The 21,093-nt window shown below is 41.1% G+C and overlaps 1 protein-coding gene across 4 annotated transcripts in view; it reads left to right on the forward strand.

The window, feature by feature from the left end:
• CTCF (CCCTC-binding factor) overlaps positions 1-20,265 on the forward strand; it is a 42,503-nt gene extending 22,238 nt beyond the window's left edge. The window contains exons 3-12 of one of the 4 annotated variants that reach the window (XM_084861036.1): positions 2,746-3,535; positions 3,816-3,986; positions 6,487-6,620; positions 8,905-9,025; positions 10,590-10,739; positions 14,718-14,878; positions 15,389-15,571; positions 16,226-16,361; positions 17,490-17,654; positions 18,773-20,265. In XM_084861036.1, coding sequence (XP_084717162.1) covers positions 2,755-3,535; positions 3,816-3,986; positions 6,487-6,620; positions 8,905-9,025; positions 10,590-10,739; positions 14,718-14,878; positions 15,389-15,571; positions 16,226-16,361; positions 17,490-17,654; positions 18,773-18,948 — 2,178 coding nt within the window. In that variant the 5' untranslated portion in view covers positions 2,746-2,754 and the 3' untranslated portion in view covers positions 18,949-20,265. Of the gene's footprint in view, positions 1-2,745; positions 3,536-3,815; positions 3,987-6,486; positions 6,621-8,904; positions 9,026-10,589; positions 10,740-14,717; positions 14,879-15,388; positions 15,572-16,225; positions 16,362-17,489; positions 17,655-18,766 lie in introns of all 4 variants that reach the window. The other 3 variants (XM_084861037.1, XM_084861034.1, XM_084861035.1) reach the window with 3 other exon arrangements.
• Positions 20,266-21,093: the final 828 nt, after the last annotated feature.

Below are 21,093 nucleotides of genomic sequence, written 5' to 3' on the forward strand. Positions count from 1 at the left end.
TTTGAGAAAAATTTAAGCACAATAGAGTGTGGTTATTTTATCAGCAGACACATTCAGAGAAAAGTAATGGGTAAAGAACAAAAAGTCTTAAATCTGAATAGGTTATCTGGGGTTAGATAGTAAGGGGCCTTGAAAGCCATGCATCTCTCACTTTTGCCATTAAGGGGGTACACTTAGTTGTAGAAATCAAGCACTGTTTTTGTGAACCAAGTCTTAACTTCCCCTGCCAGAAAGCATATGTAGTTTCTCAGTGCCATATGCTTATAGTCTTCTTACTTTTTTTTTTTTTTAATATATTTTATCGATTTTGTACAGAGAGGAAGGGAGAGAGAAAGCTAGAAACATCGATGAGAGAGAGTCATCGATCAGCTGCCTCTTGCACACCCCCCACCGGGGATATGCCCGCAACCAAGGTACATGGCCTTGACCGGAATCGAACCCGGGACCCTTCAGTCCCCAAGCCAACGCTCTATCCATTGAGCCAAACCGGTCTTGGCAAGTCTTCTTACTTTTTGTCAAGCAAGACTATCAAAAGCTATACCACCAACATAGCTTTCTCCTGTCTCTTCCTACCCTTTAAGCCAACTGTTATTCTTTCTCATATCCAATTCCCTCATATATTTATTCTCTATAAGGAGACAGCCCCTGCCCCTGTTTCAGGTTTCCATTCAAATTCCACATTTATGGAGCATCCTTTTAATATATATATATATATATATATATATATCTCCACATATTTATTGATTTCAGAGAGGGAGAGAGAGATGGAAACATCAATGATGAGAGAATCATTAATCGGCTGCCTCCTGCTCTCCCCCTATTAGGGATTGAGCCTGCAACCTGGGCATGTGCCCTGACTGGGAATTGAACTATGGCCTCCTGGTTCATAGGTTGACATTCAACCACTGAGCCATGCTGGTTAGGCTATGAAGCATCTTGATCTCATACCTGATTAGTCTCCAAACGAACCTACTTTTACCTAAAACCATTGTACCTATCCTGTCCCTCATGGTTTTTTTTGTTTTTGTTTTTGTTGTTTTGTTTTGTTTTGTTTTGTTTTTAAAGATAACTTTAATACATTTTCTTTCTTTTTTAAATATATTTTATTGATTTTTTTTTTAACAGAGAGAAAGGGAGAGAGATAGAGAGCTAGAAACATCGATGAAAGAGAAACATCGACCAGCTGCCTCTTGCACACCCCCTACCGGGGATGTGCCCGCAACCAAGTTACATGCCCTTGACTGGAATCGAACCTGGGACCTTTCAGTCCGCAGACCGACGCTCTACCACTGAGCCAAACCGGCTTCGGCATGTCCCTCATGTTTATAGTTAACTCCTACAGTGCAAAACCAGGTCTTGCCCATCCCTCTATAGTCTTTGTACTCTTTTGCAGGTGGTTCTGGCGTAAGAAGAATCTTCCCTGATTGTTAGCATGGATACAGCATTAAGGTGTCAGGACAGAAAATTAAATAAATGTACCTCTTGCTGAGATCAGTTGGCTTATTGATAGAGCTTCGGCCTGCAGACTGAAAGGTCCCAGGTTCGATTCTGGTCAAGGGCATGTACCTTTGTTTTGTTTACGGGCACATCCCCAATGGGGGAGTGCAGAGGCAGCTGATCGATGATTCTCTCTCATTGATGTTTCTAACTCTTTATCTCCCTTTTCCTCTCTGTAAAAAATCAATAAAATATATTTTAAAAAAGAAAGAAATGTGCCTCTTGATAGACGTAGTAAAAGCTTTTGTTTGGGCAAGAATGCAAAACACTTGAAATTTTTAAATTTTAAATTAGCCTTGTATATACTTGCGGGTTTTAAGTCATTGCTTTCAGTTAGGTGATTGTTCAGAACTATTTTACTCTTAGGTATCTGAGTATTCACGATACTTAAGAGCCAGAAGCTATGTATTGGCTGATTCCCCCCACCCCCCGGTTTTTTATTATATATTTAGTTTGCATTAATCAAGTATATACCAACCTAGGCACAGCGCTAAAGAGTAAAAACTACTAGTTCTATATGGTTCCTGGCCTCAGGGAATTCTTGATATCATAGAGGAAAGAGACAGATGAGCATTTATTGATATGACACAAGAGATGGTATTAATGGTAGCTACAAGCAGGGCCATTGGAATCTGTATCCAAGTTCTGATTTTTGCCCCCCCCCCCCCAAACCCCCCCAAAAAAGTGAAAAAGCACCATGACAGGGCATGTTTTCTGAGGTAGAATTTACCTAAAAATATCAAGGCCCTTTGCCAGTTTTCATAAGTAGTTATAGGAAATATGTAAGATTTGAACTGGTTTTGTTAATAATTCTTTAATATAAACTATAGCCGAAGCCGGTTTGGCTCAGTTGTAGAGCGTCGGTCTGCGGACTGAAAAGTCCCGGGTTCGATTCCGGTCAGGGGCATGTACCTTGGTTGCGGGCACATCCCCGGTAGGGGGTGTGCAAGAGGCAGCTGGTTGATGTTTCTCTTTCATCGACGTTTCTAGCTCTCTATCTCTCTCCCTTCCTTTCTGTAAAAAATCAATAAAATATATATTTTTTTAAATAATATAAACTATAGAGTAGAATTTAACTGTCTCGTGTTATGTATTTCTTAACCATTTGTTGTTTTGAATCCGGACCCAAAGAAGACCAATATGCAGTGATTGATTGCTGCATTTTTTTAAAACATATTTTTATTGTTTAATATTTTCATGTAGATAAATTTTATTTTAAATAACAATCTGTGTTCTCTCTTAATAAAGGAAGGGGAAATGGAAGGTGAGGCGGTTGAAGCCATTGTGGAGGAATCTGAAACTTTCATTAAAGGAAAGGAGAGAAAGACTTACCAGAGACGCCGGGAAGGGGGCCAGGAAGAGGATGCTTGCCACCTACCCCAGAACCAGACTGATGGGGGTGAGGTGGTCCAGGATGTCAATAGCAGTGTGCAGATGGTCATGATGGAACAGCTGGATCCTACCCTTCTTCAGATGAAGACTGAAGTAATGGAGGGTGCAGTCGCTCCAGAAGCAGAGGCTGCTGTGGACGATACCCAGATCATAACCTTGCAGGTTGTAAATATGGAGGAACAGCCCATAAACATAGGAGAGCTTCAGCTTGTCGAAGTCCCCGTTCCCGTCACTGTACCTGTTGCTACCACTTCAGTAGATGAACTCCACGGGGCTTATGAGAATGAAGTGTCTAAAGAGGGCCTTCCAGAGAATGAACCCATGATATGTCACACCTTACCTTTGCCTGAAGGGTTTCAAGTGGTGAAAGTGGGGGCCAATGGAGAGGTGGAGACACTAGAGCAAGGGGAACTTCCACCTCAGGAAGATCCCATTTGGCAAAAAGACCCAGACTATCAGCCACCAGCCAAAAAAACAAAGAAAACCAAAAAGAGCAAACTTCGTTACACAGAAGAGGGCAAAGATGTAGATGTTTCTGTCTATGACTTTGAGGAAGAGCAACAGGAGGGTCTGCTGTCAGAGGTTAATGCAGAGAAAGTGGTTGGTAACATGAAGCCTCCAAAACCAACAAAAATTAAAAAGAAAGGTACAATGATTTTATCCATTCTATTCTCATAAAACCACTTTGGAATGAAGTAGATAACGGTATATATGCAGCTTATTGTATATTAAATTTTTTTTTTTTTTTTTTTTAAGATCATGATGTGAGTGCTAGTCTTTTTAGCCCGTCTAAAAGTCCTGAAAATAAAGAATAAATCTATTAGTGGCAAAAAATAATTATTATTATATTTATAGAAATTTAAGATTGGGATTAATCTTAACATTTTTTAACCCTATAACAAGTAAGTGTTTTATTTTGCATATAGGTGTAAAGAAGACATTCCAGTGTGAGCTTTGCAGTTACACGTGTCCACGGCGTTCAAATTTGGATCGTCACATGAAAAGTCACACTGATGAGAGACCACACAAGTGCCATCTCTGTGGCAGGGCATTCAGGACAGTCACCCTCCTGAGGAATCACCTTAACACACACACAGGTGCTGGATAAGAATGTTGGGAACTACAGCATAGCTACAATTAAAACTTGGGCTTTATAAGGATGGTGATTCAGAAAAAGATTATCTGTGGTAGATAACCTGTCGGAGTTCCTGAAGACATCACCATTGTGTTGATAAGGTTTTAACAACTACTAAAAATGACCCCATAAAATTGCCAGGTACTTTGTTGAAGAACATTAGAAATAGTAGTGAAATCCTAACCTTTGTAAAAACCATGCTTTTTCTGGTTGTTTTACCTCAAGGAAGATAAGTAATTCATAATCTCAGAATAGAAAGTGTAAGGCACCATTCTAGCAATTCAAACATTTATTCATTCACACTCCATGCATACTTCAGCATTCTAACATTAGCTTCACCTTGGCTGTGGTCAGGTCTTGGGGTCACTAAAGTGGAAGGACCGTGCACTGGGGCTCTCTTCTGGGCTCTTTGCGTTTTAGTGTTGGCTTTGGCTCTAAGTGCTAACAATGAAACTTCTTTCACCCAGTTCTTTATGCAGAATAGCTCTTCTCTATCCAGATTCTCCACATCACTTTATATGATGACTCTTGTTTTTATTTGATGTGCTGATTGTCCAGAGTGTGAGTAAGTGGGGGTTGGCCTATAAGCAATATGCTGTGTATTTCTTTTGTTTTTTTGTTCTGTTTTGTTTACTGATGGGACTTAATCACTTTTTAAAAAATATTTTTTTATTGATTTCAGAGAAGTGAGAGGGGGAGAGAGAGAGAAACATCAATGATGAGAATCATTGATCAGCTATCTCCTGTATGCTCCCCACTGGGGATTGAGCCCACAACCCTGGCATGTGCCCTTAACCAGATTCAAACCTGGGACCCTTCAGTCTGCAGCCTCCATCACTGAGCCAAACCAGCTAGGGCTGACTTAGTCACTTTTCACCATCTTCCTAGTTTCTATTCAGACACTTGATATGTTTTATTGGGTAGTTTAAAGACACTATAAAAGCAGCATATCTATAATAATAAAAGCATAATATGCTAATTAGACCGCATAGCTGAATGACTTTCTGGACAACCTTCAACCTTCTGGACGAATCCGAGGCTGCAAGGACCGAGCCCCTTGCACGAATTTCATGCATCGGGCCTCTAATGACTAGATAAAGGTAGCTGGCACCAGGAAGTCAGTGTATGCTGAGGAATAACATCTTTCCATAGCGTGACTTGGTGAGCGTGAATCTTGAGCAGAGGGACATATGTGGTCTTGTGGTGCAATCCAATGAAAATCTGTCCCACAGCAGATTCTTCCTTAATTGCCATTCTTATGTCTATCAGACCAGGGGTAGGGAATGTCTGGCCCGGGGACTGTATGAGGCCCAAGAAATCATTTAGTCTGGCCTTGCCAGAGCATTAGGGGCGAGTTAATTAAATATTTGACCAAATATAGCAGAGCTAAATTTTAAATTGATGATTTTGTATGGCCTGCAAATGATGTTATAAATGCCCAAATGGCCCTTGGCAGCAAAAAGTTTCCCCGCCCCTGCTCTAGACAGTACTAGGTAAGCATTGGAGATTCTTGGTTTTCAGTTTGCCTTGTCAGAGTGGATGCTACTTTCCTTTTCTTGTTAACTGTATTTTACTTACATCTCTATACCACCAGAATATACATTTTTCATAGACAAGAACTCTGTCCTTCACTCCTACATCCTCTGGTATTAAAGGAGCAAATTGAACAAATAATCATTCCTTAGAATTTTTTAGTTATTGATCATATTCCAATTACACTTCCCTCTCTGTGGTTCTCTCTATCTCTGGGAGAATCATTTTTGTAATGGCTGCCTCCGTTCTTTACATTGGAGCTCTTCCTAATTCGATTCTCAGAGGTAGCCTTCTTTTGGTTTTGGTGTTTGGGATTACCTTTCTGTCTCCTTTTACCTGCAGCCCGCAATTAAAGCTGATCCCTAGATTCTGAATAATGTGTAAAAACAGCACTCTCTTCTTCTGTCAGCTTTATCACCTTATTGTCATTATTACCTGGGCATGGTGTTTCTTTCCAATGCAACATTCAAAATATAAAGTGGCTAGAAAAGGTTTGCTAAAGTAATATGGGACACATTAAAAACAATAAGATACTTTCAATGAATAGGGAAAAGAACAAGAAATGTATTGGCTGTGTATTTTATTAGTTTATAGAAATGTTCAAATATTCCCGAATTGATATGCAGACCATAGAATGTTAGACATGGATGTTGAAAACTGTTGAAAGTGATCTGCATAAAGGCAGTAGTTCTTGGTAAAGCCTTTGATAAATCTCTAGAATTCTTTATCAAATGGGTAATTAAGAGAAACTAAATGTTTAGCACATTTTCTAATAGTCTGGGGTTAGTGTTGTAAAGTCAGCCCGTCTTATAGCTTTTTGAGCTACTTTCTGGCTAGTGCAAAGTTAATGAAATAACGAGGGTCCATTCTCATGAATCATTAACTGTGCCCTTGATCTTGTCTCTCTGTTATATCCTCTTTTCTCTTAGGTACACGTCCTCACAAGTGCCCAGACTGTGACATGGCCTTTGTGACTAGTGGAGAATTGGTGCGGCATCGTCGTTACAAACACACCCACGAGAAGCCATTTAAGTGTTCCATGTGCGATTACGCCAGCGTAGAAGTAAGTATTTAGCTTGTTGGCTACTCTTAAGAAGATCATGATACCAGGATGAGGATATAAGCTACCCAAACTGATTTAAGATGAGATAGAAAATCTTATTAGATTATTAAAACCCCCCTTTCCCCACCGCCAATGGAAACTGTAATGAGTATGAAAGATTTACCCTATAAAAAAGAGCACAAGTTCCACATGTCATTATAGGCAACTTCTAAACTTAACCAAAACAAATAACTATTTAAAAATGAGAGTTTTATTACCTTTATTATTTGAGACTACCCTGTTATCAAAACTGGATAAGGATACTACCAAAAAGGTAACTATCTTATTCTCACAGAAAAGCAAATATTCTAAGTAAAATTAGCTTTTAAATCAAATATAGTAATATATTTTTAAAAATAAGTGACTACTGCCGAAACCGGCTTGGCTCAGTGGATAGAGCATTGGCCTGCGGACTGAAGGGTCCCAGGTTTGATTCCAGTCAAGGGCGTGTACCTTGGTTTGTGGGCGCATCCCCGGTGGGGAGTGTGCAAGAGGCAGCTGGTCGATGTTTCTCTCTCATCGATGTTTCTAACTCTCTATCCCTCTCTGTTTCTCTCTGTAAAAAGTCAAAATATATATTTAAAAAATAAATAAATAAAAATAAGTGACTACTTCTCTGGCTATTAGTGCTCTGTGGTTAGTGTGTCGGCCCATGCGCAGGTTTGAGCACATACCTGGGTTGCAGGTTCAGTCCCTGGCCCTGGTTGGGGTGCGTTAGGGAGGCAACAAATCCATCTCGCTCACTCTCCCCTCCCCCCCTTTGTTCCACTCTCTCTAAAAACATCCTGGGAAGAAGATTAACAAGACAAAAAAAAGTGATTGCTAAATAGAGTATTTCTAAAATGCAAGGACAGTTCAACATTAGGAATTTATTAGTGTGAATGACATTGAGAGATTTTTAAAAACCATATGATCATTTGTATAGATTATTGAAAAACTAAACTTCAATAATCAGTTACTGTCTAGAAGGAAATGTCTTTACTATAAGGAGTATATACCAGAAATCCATAGTAAACTCTTAACTCTAAAATATTGGAAGTATTCCAATTAGAACAAGACATCCATCTTATTATTTCAGCATTGTATTGGAAATCCTAGCTAACAGAATAAAATAAGAAATGAATGATAAAAAAAAACAAAATTGTCATTTCTTTCAGACATATTTCCTTATAGAAAATTCAAAAGTATTAACCAAAAAACTTAAGAGTAGTAAGTGTTCAGTTGGGTTACCAGATACAAGGTAAGTACACAGAAATCAGTGACTTACCTTATACTATCAATAGTAGGAAACAGGTACTAGCAAGCAATACAATTATTTAGAGACAAAATGAACAATAAAAAACATCTGATACCTATGTGAAGGAAACTTGATTTTTCTGAAGGACATTAATAGACACTACAAGTTCTAAATTCAACTGAAAGAATAAATATAAATGACTTAAGAAAATTTGAAAAAAGGAGGGATTTGTGCAATTGGATGTTGTGAAAACCATATAGTAGTAAATGAAGACACTGTGATATTGGAGCAGAAATAAAAAGCTTGTTGGGACCGAATAGAGACTTATGCACATAGGAATTCAATGCGTGATAAGGAGGCAAATCTTGAAAAGAGAATTATTCAGTAATGCTGTTGGAACCATTGTTAAACACTTACAGTCTGAAAATTTTCTATGAGTGCAAGGGGATTAATGAGTGTATTGAAAGCACTTAGAATCAAGTTTGAAAGTCACCATTTTGTTGAAAAGGTACGCATAGAAGACGAAGACCATAGTCCATAGTGAGGAACGTAAGTGAGAGGCCCCGGAAGCCTGGCCTGTCTGGGAAGTGCTCATGATGGGGAGAGAGGACGAGGGGAATTAAAACATGCTTACTAATTCAGATTCAAGTTTTGGAAGAAAATTGATGAGCACAGATTATTTTTAAACTATTAATGGAAAAATTCAAAAATATAAAAGTAGATAGAATGGTATATAATATACCTCCTTGTCCCTATTATCCAGCTTAAAGTTATTAATGACCAATCTTGACTATGCATGCCCCTGTCCATTTACTCTATTCCCTTAGATTACAGTATGGATTTAAGAAACAAAGATTATAAAGAATGAGGAAGAGATACTGTGTTTTAGACTTTTCCTGTATTCTGATCTTCAGTGCCCAAAAGCTACACTTTTGTGCCTAAGCCACAGCACTCATGTTACAATTTGTTAATTAAAGTGTAAGAGATTTGGTTGCTTTCATGTTTCAGGTCAGCAAATTAAAACGTCACATTCGTTCTCATACCGGAGAGCGTCCGTTCCAGTGCAGCTTGTGCAGTTACGCCAGCAGGGACACATACAAGCTGAAAAGGCACATGAGAACCCATTCAGGTAGGACTTCCTCCCTCCTTGCTTTTCCGTGGGTTCTGTGACACCCTGTGAACCACCACATGCCCCTGGAAGTATATCATTCATGAGTGCCTTTCTGACTTATCTGCTGAATTCATTGTTCTGAATATGCATTGAAGAAAGGAAAGTGTTTACTGTTGAAATCTGGGTAGACTACCTAACCCAGCTCTTTCAGTTTTCCTAAAAGAAACATCTACCTGTAGGTCCTCCTGTCATCCCATGTGCTTTCCCCAAAAGGTAAGCATTGCTGTGGCTACTACTCTTTCTTTGTTTCTTTTTTTTCTTTTTCATTTTGGAAATATTTTTTAACTTCTTCTATTATTTTTTTAAAAAAAAAATGGCCCTAGGGATAGGAGACCCAGGGGGAGCAGGGAGGAGGGGAAATGAGGTCCCAGCCCCACAACCCTTCCCACCCACCTCTTTCCCCTTATCCTATATAATAATGAGGTAATATACAAATTGACAGTCACTCCAACACATAAGATAGCCACCCTTATGTGGACACAGATGGCCAGCAGGGTAGGGCAGTTAGGGGCAATCGGCCCAGCAGGGGAGCAGTTAAGCATTGATCAGGTTGGCAAGGAAGTGGTTAGGAGTGATCAGGCAGGTAGGCGAACTGTTGGGACCCAGCAGTCCTGGATTGTGAGAGGGATCCCAGATTGGAAAGGGTGCAGGCTGGGCTAAGGGACAAACACCCCCACATCCCTCCCCATCCACGAATTTTGTGCACCAGGCCTCTAATATATTTATAATCTATAAACAAGGCCTGGGTCAGTGGTCGGCAAACTCAGTCAACAGAGCCAAATATCAACAGTACGACGACTGAAATTTTTTTTGAGAGCCAAATTTTTTAAACTTCTAATGCCACTTATTCAAAATAGACTTGGCCCAGGCTGTGGTATTTTGTGGAAGAGCCACACTTAAGGGGCCAAAGAACCGCATATGGCTCGCGAGCCACAGTTTCCCAGCCACGGGCCTAGGGGAATAGGGGCAAGAACTCCCTCAGCAGGGTGGAGGCAACCTAGGCTCCTTGTCCCCTTGGGACCCAGGCTCTTCTGCCTGGCGGGAAAACCCTTCTCAGGAAGGTGGCCCTGTCTGCTCCCACGGCTTTGGCATCCAGCATAGGGCATTAGGTGGGGAGGCCTGAGGGGCAGGCGCATGAGGAAGAGGAAGTAGAGCTCCATTCATACTGGGAGGTCAGGAATGGAAGTGCAGTTTCGGATGGTAGCGTGAGAATTCAGACTTGGGGAAATGGGCTTTCTCCCTCACTTGCTGGTAAAGGCCAATGTGCTGATGCAGAAAACCCGCTATAGGTGGAGGTTGGGGCATTGAGATAGGAACTGAGTCCTTCCCTCTAATATTAACAACTCTGGCAGCAGCTTGTTTGCCAGGCTTAGCCAGTTAGTGGACCTGAGCCTCAGCCTTCCTGAGTTAAGACCTAAAGATTCTCTGTGGCTTTACATATCTGCCACCTGAGTTGCCCTCCAAATAAATGATAGTATGTAGTCATTTCATCTAATTTATTCATTCTTCATTTCTTCTTTAGGGGAAAAACCTTATGAATGTTATATTTGTCATGCGCGATTTACCCAAAGTGGTACCATGAAGATGCACATTTTACAGAAGCACACAGAAAATGTGGCCAAATTTCACTGTCCCCACTGTGACACTGTCATAGCTCGAAAAAGTGATTTGGGTAAGTAAATTAGTGGCAACTGAGAAAAAAAAATATTTTGAAGGGTTAGGGAAACTATGAAGATTATAAATAACTTCTTTTTTTCTAATATATTTTTATTGCTTTCAGAGAGGAAGAGGGTGGGGGGGAGAGAGAGAACCATCAATGAGGAGAATCATTGATTAGTTGCCTCCTGCAGGCCCCCTACTGGGGATCGAGCCCGCAACCCAGGCATGTACTCTTGATCAGATTTGAACCTGGGACCCCTCAGTCCGCAGGCTGCTGCTCTATCCACTGGGCCAAACCAACTAAGGCCATAAATAACTTCTTTATCTGACTTGTATAAGTTTGTGTATGTGCATGGCCTGCCACTTAATAAAAGCTATTGTTTAGCTGCTATTTTTTTTTTTTCAATCTCTTCTTTCTCTTCCTGCATATAGCTCATCTATAAATTAATGGAGCTCTAATAAGAAGAAACAGAGTATACCTTTAGTTAGTAGCCAGAATGTTTAAGTCTCCAAGTAGATAAGTGACATAGTATGAGTCAAACTAAGGTCAGTCTAAGTCAGATTTTTCAAAACATTTGTTTTCTCTGGGTAATTAATTCTGTTTTATTGGTAAGTGATAACTACAATCATGTGCATAATTAAGCTAGAGTTTATATAGAGGCAGAGTTTAGCAGTAGAAATTTTAGTATGTCATACTTAGAGATATGGTCACCTGGAATTCTCAGTTTGTTTTTCTTATTTTAAAAAAGATTAAAAATATATACTGCCCCAGTCTGTTCTCTGTCCTTAAAAGTAATTCTTACAAACATTTTTGACATTTAGATACTTTACAAATTGCCTATGAGCTGTCAAGTAATAGTAGTTTTTGCTTTTTTACCCTTTTGATCTTCACAACAACCATATTAAATCATCAAGGCATGTATTCTAGCTTTACAGGTGTCTTCATCAAAAGCTATACAACACACCTCATGAGTAATATCTCATGGCAGTGTGTGAGCTGTTAGGCCACTGTCTGGATATTCAAATTTATCTCCCAAAATTAATCCCAAAGAAGTATGTGTTTTCTCTTTAAAGCAGGCCTGATTTCACTCTTATATGCAGTAAATAAAATTATTCACTTTGTGACACAGAAAAGCTTGGGCTTTGGAGACAGACCTATTAGAATCAAGATTCACTTCCAAATACTTATTACTATGAGCCCCCACCTCCCTCAGCTGATGTATAGGAATAATACCTGTCTTACAGGACCGTTATTACAAGTATTTAATAAGAGTGTATGAAAGAGAGGTAGGCCTCTGTCAGAGGACCAGAAGGGGAAAATTTAGGCCTAAAAATTATTCGAAATATATACATATATATAAAAGGCTTTAAGCACTAGCCTGTTTGGCTCAGTGGATAGACTGCCACCTGCAGACCAAAGGGTCCTAGGTTCAATTCTGGTCAAGGGCGGGTACCTTGTTTGGTACCCGGGCCCTGGTTGGTTTCCCTCACATCGGTGTTTCTCTGTCTTTCCCTCTCTCTCCCTTTCTTTCTTTCTTTCTTTCTAAATAAATAAATAAATAAATAAATAAATAAATAATAGAAAAGAAATATCCTTGAGTGAGGATTAATAATAAATAATAGCCTTCATGTATAATGAACATGTATAGCCAACCCTTCTCTTACTCATTTCCATTCCCCAGAATTGGCCCTCGGTAAGTTTGATATATTGCCTTGATTGAATCAGATTGGTAGTACCATAAATTCATGATCCCAAATGCAGCTGACAGGGCTCATTGCTCCTGGACAGTCCAACTATTTATCCTTGTCAGGAGTGCTCCCATTCTCCTCGGGGAGTTTGTTCATTGATTCATTCCACAAATGTTTAGGTGCCTGCTGTGTGGGAGGCACTATGACAGTTAGGTAAATCACTCTCTTTAAGCCTCTAATCTTCCCTTTTCTGTCTCCCCGGTGTCAGTGAGTGACCTCTTTTTCTACTTAAAAATAAAATTAAGGCAGCAGGTTGAAACTCCAGATTTTCTCTTGTCAAACCTGTGTCTATATTCATCCTCCCTTGTCCTATCTTGTCTGAGGTCTGTCCCTTTGCGTTTGCCTTGATCCTACTCTCCTCTCATGGCAGTGTTTAACACCATCAATATTGCCTCAATAACTTCCGCTCACGTTCTCACTCCTTGATGTATCCCCTCAACTCTAAGCATGCTTGTGCCTCTTCTGTCTATTTTTATTTATTATTGATTTGAGAGAGAGCGAGAGAGAGAGGAAGGGAGGGAGAGAGACATCAGTGTGAGAGACAATCAATCACTTGCCTCCTGTACACACCCTGAGCAGGAACCGAGCCCACTACCTTTTGGTGTACAGGACACTCCAACCAACTGGGTCACGCCAGCCAGGGCTTCCTCTTCTGTCTTTAAAAAACTGTTTCCCCTTCCAGGTTTATCTTTTAGGACCCTGTGTGGTGAGCATAGGGAACATGCTCTCACCTGTTACCCTTGCTCTCAGCACCATTTTTTGTAGTGGTGTGTGCCCTTCTCTTTTGTTGTTTTGCTTTTCATGTTGTTTTTTTTTGCCTTTCTCCTTAAAACACTTTTTTTCCCTTGGCTTTCATGGCACTGCATCCTGTTGGCTTGGGCTTGTTTCTTTGACTGTTCATTCTCAAGTTTTTCTTTTTTTCTTTTTTTTCTTTTTTTTTTCTTTTTTTTATATATTTTATTGATTTTGTACAGAGAGAAAGGGAGAGAGATAGTTAGAAACATCGATGAGAGAGAATCACCGATCAGCTGCCTCTTGCACACCCCTACTGGGGATGTGCCCACAACCAAGGTACATGCCCTTGACCGGAATCGAACCTGGGTCCTTCAGTCCCCAAGCCGACGCTCTATCGGTTGAGCCAAACCGGTTTTGGCTCAAGTTTTTCTTATTTTAACCCTTTTCCTCTTACTGGCATTAAATTTTAGATTTCTTAAAATATGACTCATTCTCTTCTTTTCCATTCTTCACTTTTTGCTTAGTGATTTCATCTCATGGTCTCACTCAAATTCTAACAACTCCTAAATTTATGTTCCTTTGAGTTGGGCTTATATAACCATCTGTACCTTGCCATCCCTCTCCCTCCTTTGATGTTGTTGGCATTCCAAATGCAACATGTCAAAACTGAATCCCTGCCTTAGCTGGTTTGGACAGAGCATCAGCCTGAGGACTAAAGGGTCCCAGGTTTTGTTTTTTGTTTTTGTTTGTTTGTTTTAAATATATTCCATTGATTTTCTACAGAGAGGAAGGGAGAGAGATAGAGAGTTAGAAACATCGATGAGAGAGAAACATCGATCAGCCACCTTCTGCACACCCCCTACTGGTGATGTGCCCGCAACCAAGGTACATGCCCCTGACTGGAATCAAACCTGGGACCCTTCAGTCTGCAGGCCAACACTCTATCCACTAAACCAAACCGGCCTCGGTGGGTCCCAGGTTTGATTCCAATCAAGGGCACATGCCTGGGTTGTGGGCTCGATCCCCCGTGTGAGGTGTGTAGGAGACAGCCAGTCAGTGATTCTCATCATTGATGTTTCTATCTCTCTCTCCCTTTTCTTCCTCTCTGAAATCAATTTTTTTTAAAATAATTTTTTTTTTTAAGTTCCTTAACTGGTCTACTTAGTTTTCTGAGCTGGAAACCAGACAATTGTCCCTAACACCCACCTTCCTTTTCTGCACTCTATTACTAAATCCTGCTGATTCAACTTCCTAGATTTCTCATCAGTTCTTCCCCTTCTTCCCATGTCCATTGCTGTTATCCTTATCCAAGCCACCATCTTCTCTCACCTATCCTGTTTCAGCATCTTAACTAGTCTCCTCACCTTTGTAGTTATTCCTCCTTTTAATTAATTTTCTGTATAACAGCATAATCCTTTTAAGAAGCAGAAATAAATGTATTATTAACTTGTTGAAATGCTTGTTTATGTTTTCACAATTTAGACTGGGCTCTGTATTTTGTTTTCAGGTGTCCACTTGCGAAAGCAGCATTCCTATATTGAGCAAGGCAAGAAGTGCCGGTACTGCGATGCTGTGTTTCATGAGCGCTATGCCCTCATTCAGCACCAGAAGTCACACAAGAATGAGAAGCGCTTTAAGTGTGACCAGTGTGATTACGCTTGCAGACAGGTAGAGACTCATGGTTATAAAGCAGTTGATGCCTCGTGGGTGTCAGGTTTCATCAAAGGCTTCTTACAAACCTTGTATGGTGGCTATTTTTAAGGATAATATGTTCAAACTATGCTTTGTAAGGAATATCTTCAAAGGTTCTATTGATTATATCTCTTGTCTCCAGCTGATGTTTTATTCAGTCACAGCTTAGCCACTCCACCCCCACCTCAGGCAGACTGACTTCTTTCTTGAAACTGTGGAGATTAAGTTCAGGACTTGAAAGAGGGGAAGAATTTGATCCTAGAGCCTAATGCTTGGGTAATGATCTAAAGAATCAGCCTGGCAGGAGTGGACATATCTGCCTGGGATTTATGGAAGTAGTTCCCCCCAGGAAAGATTAATTTATTTTTCCAACAAGCCTAGAACCTTGGGGGAGAGAAGCCTGTCAGCCATATGCACACAGGCGGTAGCTGAGGTAGCAGCCCTCTGACACAGACTCTGAAGCCTCTGCCCCCACCGCTTTTTCAGGAGAGGCACATGATCATGCACAAGCGCACCCACACCGGGGAGAAGCCTTACGCCTGCAGCCACTGCGACAAGACCTTCCGCCAGAAGCAGCTCCTCGACATGCACTTCAAACGCTACCATGACCCCAACTTCGTCCCTGCGGCCTTCGTCTGTTCTAAGTGTGGGAAAACATTCACACGGCGGGTAAGAGTCAGAGCTTTACATCCTCTATCATGGCTCTTTTTTCTTTTTTTAATTTATTGGGGTTACATGGTTAATAAAATTATATAGGTTTCAGCTATACAATTGTATGATATATCATCTGTATATTATATTGTGTGTTCACCACTTCAAGTCAAATTATAATGGTTCTTAATTATAATTGTGTTCTTGATCTTCCACTGCAAAGCATGACAGTTCTTCCCACTGAATAATAGACATGGAGGTGGTGTATCCATGTGTGAACCTTCTGCTGGCAGCAAGTTCCCCAGTAGGTCTGTCCTGGGTCTTCATTGGGGACCATGTTGGTCAGACCATGTCAGCACAGGACAGGGGGCTGGTCTGATCCTCCCCGGCCCCTTTTGCCTCATGCAGCTGAGCCCTCCACTCAGGGGACCCAGCGTCATTTCCTGAAGGACTCCCTTTCTCTCCCTCCCTTCTTTCTCCCTCTTGTCCCCCTCCAAATGGAGATCAATTCCTTAAATGAGGAGAGCATATTTTAGGACATATTTTAGCAGACATTCGGACTTAATATAGATACTCCATTGTTTTTATTTTACTAAACTAAAATAAAGAGAACTTGCAGTGCTCATCTTCACTTTTTCAGTAATGTGAAAGAGGGTTTGTTCCTTTTGTTAGAATACCATGGCAAGACATGCTGATAATTGTGCTGGTCCAGATGGTGTAGAAGGGGAAAATGGAGGAGAAACGAAGAAGAGTAAACGTGGAAGAAAAAGAAAGATGCGCTCTAAAAAAGAAGACTCCTCTGACAGTGGTAAGTGGCTTGTTGCTTGGTTTAGTTGAATATGACAGATTTTGGTTCCAAGTTTATGCATGGATATGCCGGGAAGTAGAAGTAGGCTGGTGCTTCCTTTTAAACCTCTAATCTTCCTAGTGTGTGTGTATTTACAACAGCAGTTAGTTTATTTCTGGGGCAATTTTTTTTCTTTTTTTTCTTTTCTAATGACATTCTAGAAATTGCTTAATAATACTTTCTAAGTTATGTTCCTTTAAAGCCAAAGCAAGATTAATATTTGCTCAGTTTACTCAGATTAGTGATATTTTAAGGACAGCAGAGTGTCTTTTCTATGTTCACAACTTTCACATTTAGGAAGCTGCTCTAGATTTGAGCAGTGAAGCTAATGGACATGAAGCAGGTTGCTTAAAGCATCTTGACCAACTTCTGGTTTGACTGCCTCTGTCAGCCTAGCCTTGAGGTGTATTGATCAAATTTGTTGAAGGTCAGCCTTCCTCTTCCTTAATCTCTTCCTTTATGTTTTAAAACTTGGCCTATTTTCCTACCATTGATGCTCTTCGGGGTGTTTTTGCCTTTCTAGCCATGAGATCCAGGCAGAAGGTACGCTTTGAGGTGTTAGACTCTTGAAGAGCGAGGGAGAACAGGAATGTTGGTAATGTAGGAGTCACATTTGAGGACACAGATTTGTTCCAAAATGTTAGATTCTACAATGTGGACACTTGGGCTGCTGGCACCCAGTTGAGAAGGCACATCTGTGATTACAGATTTAAGCTTTTCATGGGAAAGAATGTAGAGAGGTTTTGTTTTGGGGATTGCACTCTCCCAGAAGCACTATCGACTGGAGAGATTACAAATGGTGCCTAATTGCTATTTCTAAGGATTCCCCATTTTGTTTTCTATGTTACTTGTTAGTAGTAGTAGTGAAAAGGAAACAAATTTTTTTTTAATTAAATATATTAAAGACCTCATGGTTCTTAGATTGATGCTCAACCACTGAGCCACACCAACTGGGCAGCAAAAGCATTTTTTAAATAGTCTTTTTAACAATGAAAATAAATACATAACTAAACTTCACATAGTATATGATTATTTGTGTTTTTTGTGTGTTTTTTTTCTTCCACCACCTGTTGTCCCTGATTCAATAAGAAGAAAATGCTGAGCCAGACCTGGATGACAATGACGATGAAGAGGAGCCTGCTATGGAAATTGAACCTGAGCCAGAGCCTCAGCCTGTGACCCCAGCCCCACCACCTGCCAAGAAGCGGAGAGGACGCCCCCCTGGCAGAACCAACCAGCCCAAACAGACCCAGCGTAAGTCTCCCCTCAGCTACTGGCTGGCATCCTCTCCCAGCAGGCGGGGAAGCTGTGCAGGTCCGTGTGCTTGGGGAAGATGAGAACTAAGCCATGAGACCAAGTTAGGGTCGTGCCAGGAACAAACTCAGGAAGCAAGTTGTTTTTGTTTGAACAACCAAGGCACAGTCAGCTGGCAGAATTGATGGGTAATGAATGTAAAGGAGCCAAGCTTGAAAGGATGGGGGGGGGGGAGCAGTTTCTCTGAGTAGGTTGGTCCTCCTATAAGAATCCCAACCTGTGATTTAGTTGCTGGCCTTCTGGTTGGTGAGCAGTCACTGAGGAGGTGGTCACCCTCCACTTCACACCACGTATGACAGTGGGGAGCAGCCCTGTACTAGACACAGCCCTGGGAGAGCAGGCTCTAGGGAACTCAGGTCTCATTCTACTCGTGTGTTGTTCTAGATCTCCTGAAAGCTGGTGGGTTTTGTTTTTTCTTCCTTTAACAAATGCAGAGCTTAACCTACTTTGTAAGTGTATTTACTGAGCCTCATGTATAGATGTATGTTACAGTGGGTGATTAACTATAGATCCTGGGAACCATTTCACCTGCACACACGTGAATGAACAAACTGGTGGGAGGGCCCTGGGTGTGGAAGAGCTACTGTGTTTCCCCAAAAGTAAGACATCCTCCGAAAATAAGACCTAGCTCAACTTTGGGAGAAAAATTAATATAAGACACTGTCTTATTTTCGGGGAAACAGGGTAGAATCAAATGAAAGACCTACATCACACATTCTATGATCCTGGTCATACTGTCTGCATTTTTGCCTATCTCAGACTTACTGCAAGGCCAAATTTGTGACATAAAGGAAGACTAAGGCTTTTAATATGAGTTTGGGAGGCATATGAAAGTAACTGCCAGCATTTTGTTCTTTGATAGTTCCTAGTGTTTGGGCTTTATGTGTGGCCACGTTTAGATCATTCAGTCTTTTTTAATTGACTTGCTCTGTATAACTACGAAGACTTTTCTGAATTGCTAATATCCAGTTAGTGTCAAGTCTGGAAGAACATTTGCCATCTTTTGAGGACTTTAATGGAGCATTTGTTTTGTTCGTGCCCCTTTTCACCAGCAACAGCTATCATCCAGGTTGAAGATCAGAATACAGGTGCAATTGAGAACATTATAGTTCAAGTAAAAAAGGAGCCAGACGCAGAGCCCGCGGAGGCGGAGGAGGAGGCCCAGCCCGCTGCCACAGACGCCCCCAACGGAGACCTCACCCCTGAGATGATCCTCAGCATGATGGACCGGTGATGGCAGGGCCTTGTCTTCACAGGACTGCAAGGGGCTGTGTTTAAACGGCCTGCATCTTAATTTTTCTCCCTTTTTTCTTCTTTTGGCTTTGGGAAAAGCACCATTTTACACCGTTTTACCAAACATACTGAGAACTAAAACTCCAAGGATGATGTTAGGAAAATGTGATTTAACTAGAACTTGCCGTTTGATGTTAGCAAATCATGGAATGTTCTGAGTCCCTGAGGGTTTACCAGGAAGTGCTGAGAACAGTGTTGACGCCTAACTGGTTTTCTTAGATGGAAACAGACATTGGACCCTCCTTCTGGCTATGGTAAACCACTCCAGAACAGCCACCGGGTGCCCAGAGTTCTATGGTCTTCTTCCCAGGAGAGTTTTTAATTGTAAATGCAGACCTGGGAAGGATTTAGACTTTTAAACTGTTTTTTTGCTTTTGCTTTTTCCCTGACTCCCTTTGCTTGGAGTCGGCTGCACACCAACAATATGGCATGCTACGATCGGTTTTTGTCCTGAAGGCTTTGCCTCTTTCTTGGCAAAGTTTCTGGTATGGTCAAGCTTGTAAATAACTTTTTTTACATTTTAATCTTTTCCATTAATTAAGAGGTTGAAAAGAAGTGCAGTGTGAGAAAACCCAGCATTTTAATTACTTGCAGATTAAGTTGCCACAGACTGTAGTTGTAAATGTTGACAAGGAATCGGATCGCAATCATGTAGCAGAACAGCACCCAGACTGCTGCCGCCAGACACGGACACCCGCGTGGAAGATCGTGATTTCCAGCCCATGGAGCCAGCATTTGAACCTTGTACAATTAACTTTCAGTTATGATTTCCCATCCACATTTTCTTTGCTCTGTTTGTAGCTGAATTTTCTGTTTTATAAATCCTCTGTTAAAGCAGAAGGGTGATTATGAGCAGGTCACAGCAGTCCCTTAAAAGCTGGGCCAGAAATTCTCATTAGGTCAGTAATTTAAACTTTGGATATGCAAATTTAAAAAAAAAAAAAAGGTTAATAATGTGAAGCAAAACAACTAAAAATGATTCTTGCACATGAACTGTCATGTTTAAAATGTGTTTTTTAGAGAGCCTCAGTCTTGTTGATTTCAAACACTTTTTTCTTCTGTGTATTGCTTTTAAGAGAGCCATCAGTTAGCTGTCAGACTCTAGGTTGATACATTTTGTACTTAGCTGTACTGTGTGATATTTTTCATTATTTTAGGACACCAACATGAGACCTGTAATAAAATATGTAATGGGGTTGAAAGCTGGGGAGGAGGATCTACTGCTGTACAGCTAATAAATCATAACGGATTAACAGTGCTCCAACACTGTCTTGTGTGATTCCTGTCTCGTGAGAAGCCCAAAGAGGTCCTCCTGTGTGGCTTCAGGTGGGACAGGCCTGAGGTACAGGCAGGCTGTGGGACCACTTCCTCCTTAGCAGGTGGGAGGTGATCTTGGCAGATGGGATACTAAGTGCATCCTGTTCCAAGTTTTAACTCCCTGAAGGTGTGTGTGTCAGTGGATGGACATCTGCCATTCTCCATGAGCCACTCACTTTAGGGAGGGGGTTCCCCGGGGCCAAGGGGGTGGGCCACAGAGCTTAAGAGTAGAAGGGGCTGATGAGAAGCTCTGCCAAGTACAAGGGAACAGAGGGAAGCTGGCCAGTCTGTCATAAAGAAATTGATTTGACAGGGGAGACAGAATGATCACCAGGAGAGACTCCTGGACAGTCATCTCCAGGAAAGTATCATCTGGGGCCTCAAGACTATACCAGGCAGTCAAGTATTTCATCTCCATCCACCCATAGGCTAGCTCCCACAGGGACCAAGTACCCCCAACTAGAATTCTCTCACAGAGCACGTGGCTTTTAACAATTGTTAGGTGTTTATAATGGAAAATCTCTGTAGAATGGACATGTTTATCTTCAGCAGAGCTTTTATTTCTCATTGTTTGGAAGTTTAAATGTGGGTTTGTTTTAGGTAGAGGGAGTCCAAGAAAAGTGACATGCTAATGGTAGTTGAGGCTGAAAAGGGATTCCCATTGATAATCCTATGTGACTTCATTAAAAATAAAACTCTGGCCCTAGCCGGTTTGGCTCAGTAAATTAGAGTGTAGACCTGCAGATGCAAGGGTCCCAGGTTTGATTCC

Source organism: Pipistrellus hanaki (assembly GCF_964339955.1).
Source record: "Pipistrellus hanaki genome assembly, chromosome: 15".
Taxonomy (NCBI): Eukaryota; Metazoa; Chordata; class Mammalia; order Chiroptera; family Vespertilionidae; genus Pipistrellus; species Pipistrellus hanaki.